At 42.6% G+C, this 16,076-nt stretch overlaps 1 protein-coding gene across 1 annotated transcript; it reads right to left on the bottom strand.

The window, feature by feature from the left end:
• Positions 1-392: 392 nt before the first annotated feature.
• LOC118811988 (serine-rich adhesin for platelets) lies at positions 393-11,124 on the bottom strand. The gene is made up of 4 exons (XM_036576624.1): positions 10,402-11,124; positions 8,775-8,950; positions 5,536-5,794; positions 393-4,409 (listed from the first exon to the last, which is right to left on the bottom strand). Exons 2-4 carry the CDS (start codon positions 8,844-8,846, stop codon positions 2,701-2,703), a joined length of 2,040 nt encoding a protein of 679 aa, XP_036432517.1. The 5' UTR covers positions 8,847-8,950; positions 10,402-11,124; the 3' UTR covers positions 393-2,700.
• Between the last annotated feature and the right edge of the window lie 4,952 nt (positions 11,125-16,076).

Here is a 16,076-nt window from a genome sequence, read left to right as displayed (position 1 = left end):
GTTTAATGCAAACTACATACAGTTACATATCTCCATTATTTAACCATAATAATTAACCATTTATAAAGCACTACTTTCATTCTATTCTATAGTCTCTGAACACACAAGCACAAATCGTGAGGGCAATGATACACTGTTTATTCAAGAAGAGAAGAGGCAGAAGATGATACAGAAATCTGCATAATAATTTAGCCAAAACAGAATAAACAACAAATTTGTCATAAAACATCTATGGCTGTGTCCCTAACTGCAGCTGCACTGTTTATGAAGCCTGAAGAGAAAAACAAAGAGTGTGTTCGGTGTGTGTGTGTGTGTGAAGCACACTTGTGAGTTTCAAATCCTTCAATTAGAATTGTAGAACTGCTACAAAAACCGGAGTCTTACTTAAAAGAAAACACACACAAACACACACACACACACACACATACACATACACACACACACACACACACACAAAGTCAACACATAAATCACCAATGTGCCAGAACATGGCAGTATTTCATTCCACACATTTCTCTCTCATACACACATGCATACACACACACACACACACACACACACACACACCTTGGATTTTACACCGCTCTTTGCATAATAAAACAGCAGCACTGATGAAGAAAGGGTCCAGAAAAGAGCATCACTGAGGGACAGTCCAAGCAACAGAAACAAAAAAAAGGTTACACATTTTCTCTCAGAACTCCAGAAGCTCTGAAAGCCAGATTTGGATCACTGTGGTTTAGTGGGGGAGGCACTGCCATCAAATGTAAAAATATCCTGTAGGCAGAGGCATGGAGCTGAGCAAGAGCAGCAGCCCAGCTCTCACTTCTGACGTCCTTTTCCACTCAGGAACAAGAACATTTCACAACTCTTCAATAACATGACAATAAATACATTATTTGCTGTGACATGCTGTCAAATTGCTGAAGTTTAGGCAGATGACACACTAGACAAGGGTAAGAGAGAGGACAACTCACTGAAAATAATGTGTATGTGTCAGCTGAACATCACCATTTACATTTAACAAAGACTGATACCCTGCATATCACACAATCATTATAGTTCCTCCTTATTAGAACAAACTGACTTGATGGCCTTTGCTTAGTCACACATATGACAATGATATACTTTGTGCTTAAAGCCACATTCCCGTCAGAATTAATTTCAAAAAAGTTTGTCACAGTGGCAGAGTGAGGGTGAAAGAAAGAGAACAAATTTATGTATGATCTCTCACTCACTGGCCCGTGTTTACCAAATATATCAGATTATGAATGCTAATCTAAGATCAGGTCTCATGAGTTCATGTAATCCTGATCAGTTATATAAAAGGTGAAAGCTGAACCTAGATCAGCGTTATTACTTTGAAAAGTTATAGAAGCGGATAAATATGGACACTGACACTTCAATGTTAGATAACAAACGCTATTAATCTCCATTCATTTTTAACAAATAGGAATGACCTACATTTAACATCTCTTTGGTTGCTATTAGCAATGCATCGATATGGGAATTTTGGGCCAATGCTGAAATTCAAAACCATATGTTGATGTTGATACATAAGCATTTATAAATTGTAGAAATTGGGACTGTTTCTATCTGGCTTAGCAATCCATAAAAATAAAATATTTATTCCTGTAATAAACAGAATTACAGGAAGACAGTTTAACTCAGTAGCTTAGCACTGTCTTAATCTTCTGCTTTTAGGTTTGAAATATCAGTCAAATCTAAACATCTGTTTGATTGCATTTTTTTAAAATAAATATCTCCTGATACACATATGATTGATATTATCGTGCATGGAAGGAAAAAGAAGTATTGATTTTATAAGCCAACTGAGGCTCTGTATTAAACTATTTCTTCTTTGGGATTTCTGGTGCAACGCTGGCGTGGCTCTGGAGTAGCACTTAAAGAGTAGAGGACTGGAACTCACTGAGGGTTCAAAAGAGCAGAGAGAGCCTGAGCAGCACTTATAGAGGGAGGTGAGCAGCGGAGTGTGATTTTTCTTGCTCTTCTTCAGAAAGTCTTTAGTATCACCAGCAATCTACTTGTCACACAGTCCTTTACAACTATAATTTGGATACCAGGCAGTATCACACACAGCTGAAGCCCTAGTACTGACTGAACTCTTACAAGTGTGGACTTTCATTAATTCAACACTGCTAACTCAACACTGGGGTGTTTACTGGGCCAAGAGTATGGAAAAACTGCTGGGTAGCAACCTGTACTTCTGTCTCTGTTCCACAGAGATTCCTGCACAGTGTACCTTTTTAAAGGAGTCTTCAGAAAATTTGTAAAGCTTAAGAAAATCAAGAACAAAATGTGAGCTTGTAACTTGATGCATGTTTTAACCTCTTCACCAACAGGCTGGCCCACTTATCTATATTAGCTAAAGATCTATGAATTACTACAAGTGACTTAAGTTAAGAGAATGGCCGCTTTCCTCTTTTTAGACTCTTACATTTGAGTGTCATTGGTGGTGCTCGGTGGATTATTGTAATATTATTGTAAATTACTAACTATTAAGTAATATTTCTTCTTAAATATTTTTCATTAGATTAATTGTAATTAAAAGAACAATTACTGAGTACATACTCAAAATAATACTATTACCGTTAAGCTGAAACAAACGAAAGTGCTCCTATCTAACAGGCAACTGCATAGTGTAAGAGTACAATAATCCCTTAATGATGCTGGGATGAGGGTTTAAGAGGTGTTCTTCAGCAGTCCCAGTTTGCGTAAAGCATCTCGCCTGGCGTCGTCCGTGGCTCCTTTCCCAGAGAACTGCACCGTTACTCCCTGAGTGCGGAAGGAAGATTTGGACGGAGGCTTGCCGCGGATTTCTTGAGGAATCGGGTCAGGCCGTGGCCTCAGAGATCCAGTGGGCCGCTGTGGTCTGGGGGCAGGCGCGGGAGGCATTGTAGCAAGCCTGCTCCTGCTTAAAGGCTGGTAAACTGGGTCAGGGTGCAAGGGGCTTACTGCTTTGGGTTTAGCCTCATGGCTGTTTAGGTCTGGCTGTGCTTCATCTCTGACTGTGCTGAAGTAGGGGAGGCCCGTGTGTTGGCCGTCAGCTTTAGCTGGTGGGAAGATCCTGGATTTGCTTCCGGTCGGGCTGTGCGGGTCAGTGCGGTGGGTTGAGGCCGTGATGGTGCTGGATGGTGAGGAACTGTGGGAGCGGGGTCTGCAGGCAGGCCCGTCCGGCAGGTCTGTTTGCGCAGAAGGGTTTATGACTCGGGATTTGCCACCATAGCTGTTAATCTGGACCTCTGCTGGCTCTGGCCTGACAATCGGAGTGCTGGGGGAAGGGACAGACTCAGCCCTGAAGCTCGCTGTGGGATTTAGCATGATGGTCTTGCCGCCGTAGCTGTTGAAGTCACTGTGTGTCACCTCTGCGCTGACTGGTGCTGTGTTAGATCTTTTGTCATGGTTAGCATGGTTAGCCAAAGTGTCTGTAGAAGCAGGTGTGATTACAGCTGATTTACCACCATAGCTGTTAAAGCTGCTGGTAGAAAATTCACTCCTAGCTTTTGGCTCATAGCTGCTGGTGCTTGACTGAGTGACCATGGTGCTGCTGTTCTTCTTCTGACTGATAGTGGTGTTTGGACTGGTATTAGCATGATTAACAGTATTGTTATAGGTATGAGCACTGCTGCTAGTAGTGGCACTATTGCTCACTTTATAAGGTCTGCTGTTCTTCTGACTGACAGTGGTGTTAGGACTGATATTAGCATTATTAACAATGTTGCTGTAGGTATGAGTACTGCTGCTAGAAACTTCAGCACTGCTTCCAACTTTGCCGTTAGCAGAATTAGCGCTGCTCTGTGTCTTTGTGCCTGTCACTGGTATCATATTGGCTGGCATTGTTTTAGCTTGGGTCAGCCCCAACATGGACAACGCCTCCATCCTGGATTTGTCTAGAGCTGGGTCTCTGAATGATACACTCCGTAACGGGGGTTTGCTGACACAGGCTGGCTCTCCGCCCTCCAGAGGGTGGGCAGAGGGAGGAAGATTGGCTAACATCTGTGAACGACGCTCCTGCATGTTGACTGCCACTGTAGCGACGGACTGGGGGCTTGGTTCTCGGCTGCCTAGCATCATGTTGATGTTGTCGGGGAGTCGGTGGGGCTTGGCATGGGTGGGTGGCCCGCGTCTGGAGGGTGGACTGTTTGGAGACTCCAGGCTTTGTCTGCGCTGAACCAGCACTGAGGGCAATGAAGAGGTGCCACTTGTGCCCTGATGCTCTGCAATCTTGCTGGCAATGATGACGGGTGTGGGGACAGAGCCTGGAGGAGGCTGGTGGCTGCTTTCCTCAAATGCATCAGAGCCTGTAGATGTGACTGAGACGCTCTCCGTGGGGTTCCTCTTCGGCTTGACCTCGAAATGAGCCACTGGTGTTACAGCCAGGCTCTGAAAATCTGAAAGAGAGGAGAGGCACAGAAAAATGTTCAGCATTACAGTTTCTACAGTTGTTGACTTCATAAATTGCAGCCTTATGATTCACTAATCTTAAGACTTAAGAATATTATGAATAATTCAGTAACTACTATGAAACTAATCTGTAAGTTATGTAGTTGTGAGGTCCTTTTAGTTTAAGGAGTTAAAAACCAAAGCACAGCAGCAGCTTTGCTAAACTAGATTAAGTGCATTATTGTCAGTCTAAAGGTATTCATTGAATATTAATATGGGTTGCAGCATCTTAGAGCGGTGGTTGGCGACTCTGTGCTGGAGTACCTCTGCTCTGCATGTTTTGATGTTTTAACTACTATAACACACGTGATCCACCAAATTAGATAATTAACAAGCCCTTCCTGAGTTGAAGTGGGTGTGTTACACTGTGTTAATGACCAAGTTGGCCCTGAAAATGTCCATCTCCAACAGAGAAAAATCCATTTGAATGTCTCTCCTACTTGTAATTCAGAAAGACAGAGCTTCTCAAGTGTTCCAGCTTCTCCAAATTAGTAATCCATGAGGTGCCCATAGAACAAGAAGTAATGGGTTATTTAAAGCTTTTAAAACAAACGTTGGAGTTTCTGTTTGTGCATGATATGCTATTTGTGTATAATGCCAATAAACAAGGGGATACTTGGATAATTGTAAGGTTAAGTCATTCTGTGCAAGAGTTTTTGATCTAACTGCACACTTTTATGTCGTTTTTAACACTATATTAATGGTGACTTGTAATAGCTTTTAAATGAAGCGCTAACTAAATAGCTCTTTAATTCAACTGTAAACACTTTTTAAAGAGTCTTTTATACCCACACAGCAGCCAAACAAGCATTCTTTTACTGTTAGCGTCTACTGTTTTCCAACCTCAAACAGCTGAAACTGCATGAACACTTTTAGGTGGGATTCCTAGTTGGAAAACTCAGAGCTCCCAATTGCCATTAACATATCATTAGAACAGGAAAAACACTCAAACACACAGGGCAGGGGTACTGAAGGACTAGAGGTCTGGAAACAAGAGCAGAATGATATGACCTAACACAAGGGTACATATAAAAAAGTCTCTGATAAGCAGTTTACATTATTGAACTACAGTACCTGGCATGGGGAAGTCCGGTGTGGAGTGGACCAGGTCGATGATGTCATGCTCTATCAGGCTTGGGGCAGTAGCTGTAATGGGGGCGGGGCTTACAGTTGAATGGGGTGCAGTTTGAAGATTATCCAGAGTTGTGCTTCTGTCTGGTGTTAACCCTGTACCATCTTCCTCGAGACCATCATCCAGAGAATCGATAGTCTCCTCAAAGAAAAGAATGCACTCCTTCTCCTCCAGACTGAGAAACTGCAGGCTGTCTTCTTTCTAGAGAGAGAAGCAGAGAAACTGCTGAAATACTGTCAGCAGATATCTGTACACAGCCGCTGTTCAGTATGGGCTGATTTGTAACTGAATATTTGTTCTGCTTGCTCTCATTTTCCTGAGAGTACAAGGCAGCAAGATAATTAGTGGCTGCATGTGTGAAAGGGAAATATCTATCAACAAGGCATTTTCACAACCCACTCAACTTCTTTCACAACAATTGAAAATGCTGTATATCCCTCTGTGATGTTTTTGGATATACGTTTTTGAGAAGAATAGCCGCTGATGTTCATGGAAAACTCTTTTTTATCATATCATCATAGAGCACTGGTGTTTCTTGTATGTATAAAGCCCTCCCAACAATGTATATCTTGAAATATATATTGTTAGGAAGAAAACTCTTCACTCTATAAAGGGGCATGCTTACTTTTAAGAAACAGAAAACACAAATGTGGACCATCTGCTTCATTAGCCATTACAAATTAGAAATTGTGATGAATGGACCAACAGAAATGCTTCAAAATGACTTGGAATAAAATCTCATTACATTAACTTACATTAGAAGTTAAGAATGTTTTTTATCTTCTGTAAAGTTACTATTTTAAGATACATGTTTTTTTTGTTGTTTTCTTTTTGGACAGTGAACATTTGCAATGTTCTGGTTAGCAGTGCCACACACATCGCAACATTTCACTTATACAAATGTACTAAGCGTAGTCACCTTCTATATGAAAGAATGCACACACAGTCCAGAAAGGGAGGGACACTGTAAAAAGAGGGAGTGAGCACACAGTGGTTCTCCTTCTCTTCATGTTTTTATATTTTGTTTGTGTTCCACTTTACAGTAGAGAGTCACTCCCTGCGATTTATAGAAGAGACATGGGGCAGGCACTAAAAACACTAAAAGAGAGGCATTTTTATTCTGTCTCATTCTGAAACAGCTTGACTGAGTGAAGAAATGCCTCTCAGCTCTGCCTCTCCTCCATTCACATACACAACACAGTGCAACTCAGTGTCCAGCTAGACAGGAGCCTCCTCTCGTCTGCATGTGTATGTGTGAGTGAACAGTGGGCTGTTTGTTTCTTCAGCCCCGTGCTCCCACCCCTCAAGCCACCACGTCCAGCTTTGAGGTGGAAAGGAGGATCACTCCACCTGCTGCTTCGCAGGAGCTCTGAGGGCGGGGCGGTGTGTGAGGCAGAGAGGCTTCAGAAATAGAACATGAAGTCAGCCTCTAAGATTAGGCAAGGCCAGGTACCTTTACTCCAGTGGTTCCCACCCCAGTCCTGACGTACACTTACATTAACATGTATTCATTCAGCAGATGTTCCTATACAGAACGACTAATAAAATGTGCAAACAGTGGACGCCACACTGGTACAAAGTACTCACAGAATCTGCAAAGAGTCCAGTCATAGTTTTAAGGGCCCATTTCCTCGATTTTTCTTGAATTGTATTTTTGTATTTTTCTTCACTGGGGTGAATTCATTTTTACATGACCATTTTCCAACCTCTTTATCAATTAGAATTAAGTAGCCTGTGTTTGTTACTGTGCCTTTGAGATCGATAGATGTAAATAAGTTCTGATTGGCTGCCCTGTATTGAACCCCATTCAAAAGCAGTCCAAAGTGAAACACTCCTTATGACTTTAATGCGAATGGGTGGAGCTAAACTGCTGTAGGCTGAACAAGCATATATATGCAGATAGATTGGTTTTCATGATATACAAAAACAGTAAGTTAAAAACAGGCTGTTTTTGCAGCTAAGTTTCCAAATATGGACCATATGGACTGAGGAGTCATCGCCATGTTTTAAGCAGTGTTTACATACTATATTGACCTTTTTTATTTTAAAAAAGTGAAGATTTTTTTTTTCCTTTATATGAGCCCTTTAATCTAGTTCAATTACCACAAATGTAAACTCTGAGGGCAAATAATAATGAGAGTTGGATTAGGTATGTGAGAGCAGGGAAAACACAAGAATACTTCCTTGAATGAATCTTTGGTTGCACTGTTTGAATCTGTCTAGTATAAGGTAGAAGGCAGTCATGCTAAGTTATTAACTGCATGACTGAAGTTTTTTGATGGGTTAATCGATAAATGTTGTGATTTTACAGGAATAACAGGTCTCTGTAGGTCCTCCAGAGAGAGCGAAGGAGAGAGAGAGCAGGAGGAAAGAGGCAGAACCAGCTTTTCTGCTTGTGCCGAATGCAGAGAGAAACTGAGGCTCTCACATTACTCTGACTTTGTGATGAAAACAATGCTGCAGGCTCTGTGGCAGTGCGCCTGGAACTGCTCTGTTTCTGACATTATGAAAAGAACAATCCCCATACAACTCAAATACAACGAGGTAATGACCATTAGAGCACACGTGTGTTTATGTGGATGTCAGAGAGAGAGAGAGAGAGAGAGAGAGAGAGAGAGAGGGAGAGAGAGAGAGAGAGAGAATTTCAGAAGCCTCTCTTCCATCCGTCCGTCTGTCCTGTGGTGCTGTGGAGTTACTGACTTTATTAACACATTAATATTCTCCTGTTGTGTTCTGTAATGGGCTCTAATCTGTAACAGGCTGCTCCTTTTTCCACTCTTTGGGAAATAACAATGCTACTCCTAGAAATGATACGAATATACACAAACACATCCGGGATGGAAAGCCACACCTGGTAGAAAGTATGAAGAGCACAATGAGCTGTCCTGTCAAACACAGTCCAAAAAATTGCAGAAGAACTGGTTTCTCCCTAAGCACTGTGTGTACACAGTTCAGGTATGTGTGTTTAGCGTGTGTGTGTGTGTGTGTGTGTGACAGAGAAGGAGACAGAGAGAATGTATGAGTCTATCTTTGATTATACATTAACAATTGTGTGTTCATGCACCTCTCTTTGTGAGCGTTTGTCTGTTCTCATTCAGGTGTACGTCATTTGGCGTGACCACGTCTGTGTTAATCTGTGTGTGTTAGTTTCTAGTTTAGTGTAAAACCCATATATACTCACTGAATGAGGAGACTGGTGGTAGCCATTATGCCCATAGTGAAGGCGTGGATTGCCGTGCACATGAATGTCCATGGTCACCACGTCAAGGTCACCGTGTCTCGTGGAGCAGTCGAGCGGTGAAGGTCAACAGTTCAAACATCTCCGCTGATGCCACGGACCTCTGCTGGCCCCCACACCTGAAAGACACACAGTTTCACTGTAATGTGGAACTCATAATATTTTGTAGTCAAACACTCAGCCCTTTAAGTACTTTAACATATGGTGGCATTTAGTACACATATAGAATCATGACATAATGCAGGTCCTTGATAATTTAGTGCTGTGTAAGCTTAGTATGTTTGCTTTTTCTGTTTCTACCTAAAGCTCTGAGATCATATAGCATGACACAGCTACTTCATACAGTTGAGTGTTGGGGCCAGTCAGACTATTGTTCAAGCTTTTATACCAGCTGTAGGGCTGCACGGATGACAAATAGAGTAAATCTTATGTAAAAAGTTTGTAGTTGTTTTATCAACTACACCCAAAAATTATTAAAGAATAATTTAAATAGAAAATAAAAAATGTGATGAAGACCTCAAGGACTCAACCAGATGAAACAACCAAAATAAAATCTTTCCTGAGCACATGATCATGTTTAGTGTGGGATCTATGACTGATGACATTTTTGTCACTTGGTAGCAAACATCTGTTACTGATAACCCACTGTCCATTAAAGTGACCAATATTACTCACACTTATAACATATTGTCCATTAGAGTCACCAATAATAATTCTATTGACATTCTTTTGTCCATTACAGATACTAATGATACATCTACTGTTAACTTCCTGTCCATTAGAGTGACCAAAAATACTCTTATTACACTGGCCATTAGAGTTACCAATGATAATTCTACTGTTAACCTCCTGTCTATTCGGGTGACCAATAATACCCGTATGTATAACATACTGTCCATCAGAGTGACCAATAAAACTCTTACTTATACTGTCCATTAGAGTTACCAATAATACTTCTATTGATAACCTCCTGTCCATTACTGATACTAATTATAGTTCTACTGTTAACCCCCGGTCCATTGGAGTGACCAATAGCACTCTTATTCATAACTCACCATAAATTACCAATAGAGTTACCAATAGTACTTTTACTTAAACCTACTGCCCGTTAGAGTTAGCAATACTCCTACTGATAACCAACACACTGTCTATTAGAGTTACCAATAATATTTTTACTGATAACCTCCTGTCCACTGGAGTCTTCAAAACTACTCCCACTGATAGCCCACTGTCCATTAGAGTTATCAATAATAATCCTACTGAGACCTAAGGTCCATCAGAGTGACATATGATACTTTTTTCTGATAACTTGCTGTCCAACAGAGTGACCAATAATCCTCCTATAACCTACCGTCCATTGAAGTCAGCAGTAATTCAGCCGTTACTGTTAAACTACTTTTCAGTTTAGATTTTCCAGAATTATACTATTATTGACCATTAGTGCACATTAGCGTTGTCATTAATACAGTTCAACCACAAACGAAGTCTAAAGCTTATTTGTTAATGCCAGTAAGAAAAAAAATTTTCAGTACTTACATTCAAAAGTTTTAAAAAAAGAAAAATTACGTACCTCTGACTGAGGTCTGAAATCCAGTGTGAGATTAAAATCCACTTCGTGTGCGATGACTAGTTAAACGGCCTGTTGCTCTGGACTGGAAGGTGATGTGTTCCTCTCCGGCTGATCTGGTTAAGAGTCTGAGTGAAGCCCAGCAGCCCGTCCCGTTTTCCAGACTCGCCTCTCCGCCCGGCTCCTCCCTCAGGGCTTCTTTATTCCACCCGTATTCAGACAAACCCCGCCCCCCCCTGCACTGAGCTCATACTCACACTCGAGCACTAATCAGCCAATCGGAACGCAGAAGGGCGGGACATCTCGGAATACAGGTAGGAAAAACACATTCAAAGTAGCCCTGGCAGCAACACTCACTCTGACTGTTCAGTCTCTTAGTCCAGACACAAGACCTGAAAACAGCGTCCAGCAGCTTCTGCAGCACTTTTTATTGATTATGCTAATTGGAGCTTGTTTTTGTTAAAATTAGCGAGCAATCAGCTCTTGGTGAAGTTCAGAAACACTAGAGACACCTGCTCAGTGGTGTGTCTGTCAAAAGCTTCCAGTCTGTGGTTAAAAGATCAAAAGACGCTCTACTGCGGAGCTTAAAGTGTGAATGTGTGTAATAGTTTGATCGTGTGTGTTGTGAGGAGGAAGAGCAAACGCGGATTGTTTGGGGGAGTGGGGCAAAAACAGTGTTGAACCTCACCCCCTGACTAGCAGTTTTCTAATTAAAAAAAAAAAGAAATAAAGCATTTTAATTTAATGGCCAGATGTAAGCCTAATTTCTGGTCTTTGTAAATAAATATTCTGGCCCAAATTAATTTCTAAAACTAAATTAATTAATTTCTAAAACTAAATTAATTTAGCTTTTCTACGGTATCCATTTCAGTTCTTATAAAAAATATTATAGTAGAAGCACGGCACACTTACGTAAGAAGAAGACTGTATGAATTAAATTCCTGTGGCATTTTTCTAACACAAAAATGACAGCATTTGATTTGAGACTGCCTTCAATGATCTTATGATCCAGTAGATTCAGTTGGCATTGGGCTCCCTCTAGTGGCTGATCAGGGCTGCACACAGAGAAAGCTGGTTTGTGGGCTTTGGAGAGGATGAGGAGCAACTGCAGGAGAACCTTAATTCACTCCGCTCTCACACAGCTTCTCCAGTGTACCCCTTACTCACACACAGCTTCTCCAGTGTACCCCTTACTCACACACTGCTCTCCAGTGTACCTCTTACTCACACACTGCTCTCCAGTGTACCCCTTACTCACACACAACTTCTCCAGTGTAGCCCTTACTCACACACCGCTTGTCCAGTGTACCCCTTACTCACACACTGCTCTCCAGTGTACCTCTTACTCACACACTGCTCTCCAGCGTACCCCTTACTCACACACAGCTTCTCCAGTGTACCCCTTACTCACACACTGCTCTCCAGTGTACCTCTTACTCACACACTGCTCTCCAGCGTACCCCTTACTCACACACAGCTTCTCCAGCATACCCCTTACTCACACACAGCTTCTCCAGCGTACCCCTTACTCACACACAGCTTCTCCAGTGTACCCCTTACTCACACACTGCTCTCCAGTGTACCCCTTACTCACACACTGCTCTCCAGTGTACCCCTTACTCACACACGGCTTCTCCAGTGTAGCCCTTACTCACACACGCTTCTCCAGTGTACCCCTTACTCACACACTGCTCTCCAGTGTACCCCTTACTCACACACTGCTCTCCAGTGTACCCCTTACTCACACACTGCTCTCCAGTGTACCCCTTACTCACACACGGCTTCTCCAGTGTACCCCTTACTCACACACTGCTCTCCAGTGTACCCCTTACTCACACACGGCTTCTCCAGTGTACCTCTTACTCACACACCGCTTGTCCAGTGTACCCCTTACTCACACACTGCTCTCCAGTGTACCTCTTACTCACACACTGCTCTCCAGTGTACCCCTTACTCACACAAAGCTTCTCCAGTGTACCCCTTACTCACACACGGCTTCTCCAGTGTACCCCTTACTCACACACGGCTTCTTCAGTGTACCCCTTACTCACACACGGCTTCTCCAGTGTACCCCTTACTCACACACGGCTTCTCCAGTGTACCCCTTACTCACACACGGCTTCTCCAGCGTACCCCTTACTCACACACTGCTCTCCAGCGTGCCCCTTACTCACACACAGCTTCTCCAGTGTACCCCTTACTCACACACTGCTCTCCAGCGTGCCCTTTACTCACACACTCACACAAAGCTTCTCCAGTGTACCCCTTACTCACACACGGCTTCTCCAGTGTACCCCTTACTCACACACGGCTTCTCCAGCGTACCCCTTACTCACACACGGCTTCTCCAGTGTACCCCTTACTCACACACGGCTTCTCCAGCGTACCCCTTACTCACACACGGCTTCTCCAGTGTACCCCTTACTCACACACGGCTTCTCCAGCATACCCCTTACTCACACACGGCTTCTCCAGCGTACCCCTTACTCACACACTGCTCTCCAGCGTGCCTCTTACTCACACACGGCTTCTCCAGTGAACCCCTTACTCACACACGGCTTCTCCAGCGTGCCCCTTACTCACACACTGCTCTCCAGCGTGCCCTTTACTCACACACTCACACAAAGCTTCTCCAGTGTACCCCTTACTCACACACGGCTTCTCCAGCGTACCCCTTACTCACACACTGCTCTCCAGCGTGCCCTTTACTCACACACTCACACAAAGCTTCTCTAGTGTACCCCTTACTCACACACGGCTTCTCCAGCGTGCTCCTTACACACGGCCTCTCCAGTGTACCCCCTACTCACACACCGCTTCTCCAGCATGCCCCTTACTCACACACGGCTTCTCCAGCATGTTCCTTACTCACACACACACAAAGCTTCTCCAGTGTACCCCTTACTCACACACGGCTTCTCCAGCGTGCTCCTTACACACGGCCTCTCCAGCGTACCCCCTACTCACACACGGCTTCTCCAGCATGCCCCCTACTTACACACGGCTTCTCCAGTGTACCCCTTACTCAAACACAGCTTCTCCAGCGTGCTCCTTACTCATGCACAGCTTCTCCAGGGTGCCACTTACTTGTGCACAGCTTCTCCAGTGTGCCCCTTACTCATGCACAGCTTGTCCAGTGTGCTCCTTACTCATGCACAGCTTCTCCAGTGTGCCACTTACTTGCGCACAGCTTCTCCAGTGTGCCACTTACTTGCGCACAGCTTCTCCAGTGTGCCCCTTACTCATGCACAGCTTGTCCAGTGTGCCCCTGCCCAGCCTCTCACAGAAACCTGATACAGAGCCTCACATACAGGCTGCAGCTCTCAGAGCAGTCTGATATGATCTGCCCACATCACTGTTGTTTTTACTAGTGAAAGTTGTGACCTTTTGTCTTTTTAATGACTGTAGTGTAGAACTGTTAATTTGTAGAAAGGAGCGTAAAAGGCCTCACTGTGAAACTATTAAATGCAACTGGAATCATTCTCAGATCACCTGTTAAGCCATTAGAGTCCTTTACACTGTGATATCAACCCATCAGAAAAACACAAAACACCATTACTGAGTATCGGACCAGAAATCGATCAGAAATCAACAAAATTGCTTAATGGTTGTTTTTTTTTGTTCAGCAGGCTAAGCCAGTAAAATAAATCTTTAAAGTTATTTAAACCATGATGGTTTAAGAACTTGTACCTTATTACACAAGGTACGAGGGAGTTACTTGCTGGCTTCTCCAAGACACTATAAGTAGTAGTTAAGGGAAAATTTACACAGTCTTACCCCTGTAACATAGTCAAGTCCCATACAGAAATCTGGTATATGCATATATATGCCATACATCATAAAATATCAGGCATATGTTTCAATATATACAGTACTGTGAAAAAAGTTTTTCCCCTTCCCAATTTCTTCTATTATTAGTCACACTTGAATGGCCACACCCAGGCATGATTACTGCCAGACCTGTTGAATCTAAACATCACTTAAATAGAACCTGTCCGACAATGTAAAGCAGGCTAGAAGGTCTCAAAAAGCACCACATGATGCCATGTTCTAAAGAGAGTCAAATACAGATGCGAAACAAAGTAACTGAAATCTACCATCTGGAAAGGGTTACAAAGCCATTGCTAAGGCTCTGGGACTACAGTGAACCACAGTGAGAGCCATTATCTACAAATGGAACAGTAGTGAACAGTAGTGAACCTTCCCAGGAGTGGCTGGCCTAACAAAGTTTCACCAAGAGCGCATCAACGACTCATCCAGGAGGTCACAAAACAACCTGAACTAACATCTAAAGAACTGCAGGCCTCACTTGTCTTAGTTCAGGTCAATGTAGACATTTCCACAATAAGAAAAACACTGGGCAAAAATGGCATCCATGGGAGAGCTGGGCTGCACAAACCACTGCTGACCAAAAAGAACACAAAGGCTCATCTTGCATTTGCCAAAAACATCTAGATGACCCCCAAGACTTTAGGGATAATATTCTGTAGACTGATGAGTCAAAGGTGGAACTGAAAGACATGGGTCCCATTACATATGGCGTAAAGCTAACACCACATTCCACCTTAAGAACACTATACCAACAGTCAAACATGGTGGTGGTAGTATGATGGTCAGGGGCTGCTTTGCTTCTGCAGAACCTGGATGACTTAAATGATGTCATAATGAATGGAACCAAAAATTCTGCTCACTCACAGAAAATCCTGAAGGACCCCCTGTCAGTTTGTGACTTACAGCATATTTGGAAATCCATTCATTTATAATTCTGATGTTGTTTCACAATTTATCCCTGATAAAAAATGTATAAGCATATAGCATTTAGATTAAAATATGTAAAATATGAACTGATTGGGGATTAAACACACTGACACACGGGTCTAACTGAATCCTGAATGTATTAATTTAACATCTGAAATAACTTTAATTGAATTTTTATTCTAATCTTAAATTCATTTATCAATCTATCTATTCAATCTGTCTCTGTATGACTTCTAATTATTTCCTATTTATGAGAATCACATACTCCCATTCTCCCACTTCACAATCAGTTTTTGCAATCTATCAGTACAGATTTTGTGTGAACAGAACATTCAGGTCACCTGCTTAACAGCTGCTTAACAGTAAAGCATGTAATCAAATCTGAGTTACTACAATACAGTTCTACACCTGTTTTGGGGCTCAGCTATGGCCTGTTCACTCATTAGAAATTAGTCCATTCACGAAAGAGTCCAGTGAAGACTAACAGACAGTATAAGACATGCTACAATCACACATTTGAGTTATCAGTACAAATGTGGGCTGAAAACAGACATAAGCTACGAACAGTACTAACAGATGCACCTTAAAGGCTGACATTACGATTGCTTTACTCTCAGTGTATGTGGAATAAGGATGGACTGAACTTAAAGGAACAAAAAAATAAATAATAAAATAAAATGAAAACAGAAGATGAACATGTAAAAGAATTTAATGGGCCAGACAGTTGGTGTCTATTCCTCCACGTTGCTGGAACAGATTTTTCTGGATTCTCTTTCTGAACCTGAAAAGAAAACTAAGTCACAAACAGCTTATAAACAGACATAAGTGACGGGAAGCACATGAAGTACAGACAGAGGACAAAGAGACAGAACAAGAGAGAATGAGGGTTAAATGGTGGTCCAGGAAGCTTCTTTCAGAAC

Source organism: Colossoma macropomum, unplaced genomic scaffold, assembly GCF_904425465.1.
Source record: "Colossoma macropomum unplaced genomic scaffold, Colossoma_macropomum, whole genome shotgun sequence".
NCBI lineage: Eukaryota > Metazoa > Chordata > Actinopteri > Characiformes > Serrasalmidae > Colossoma > Colossoma macropomum.
The sequence above is the reverse complement of the archived record's forward strand: the minus strand, read 5'-3'. Positions and strand labels throughout refer to the sequence as shown.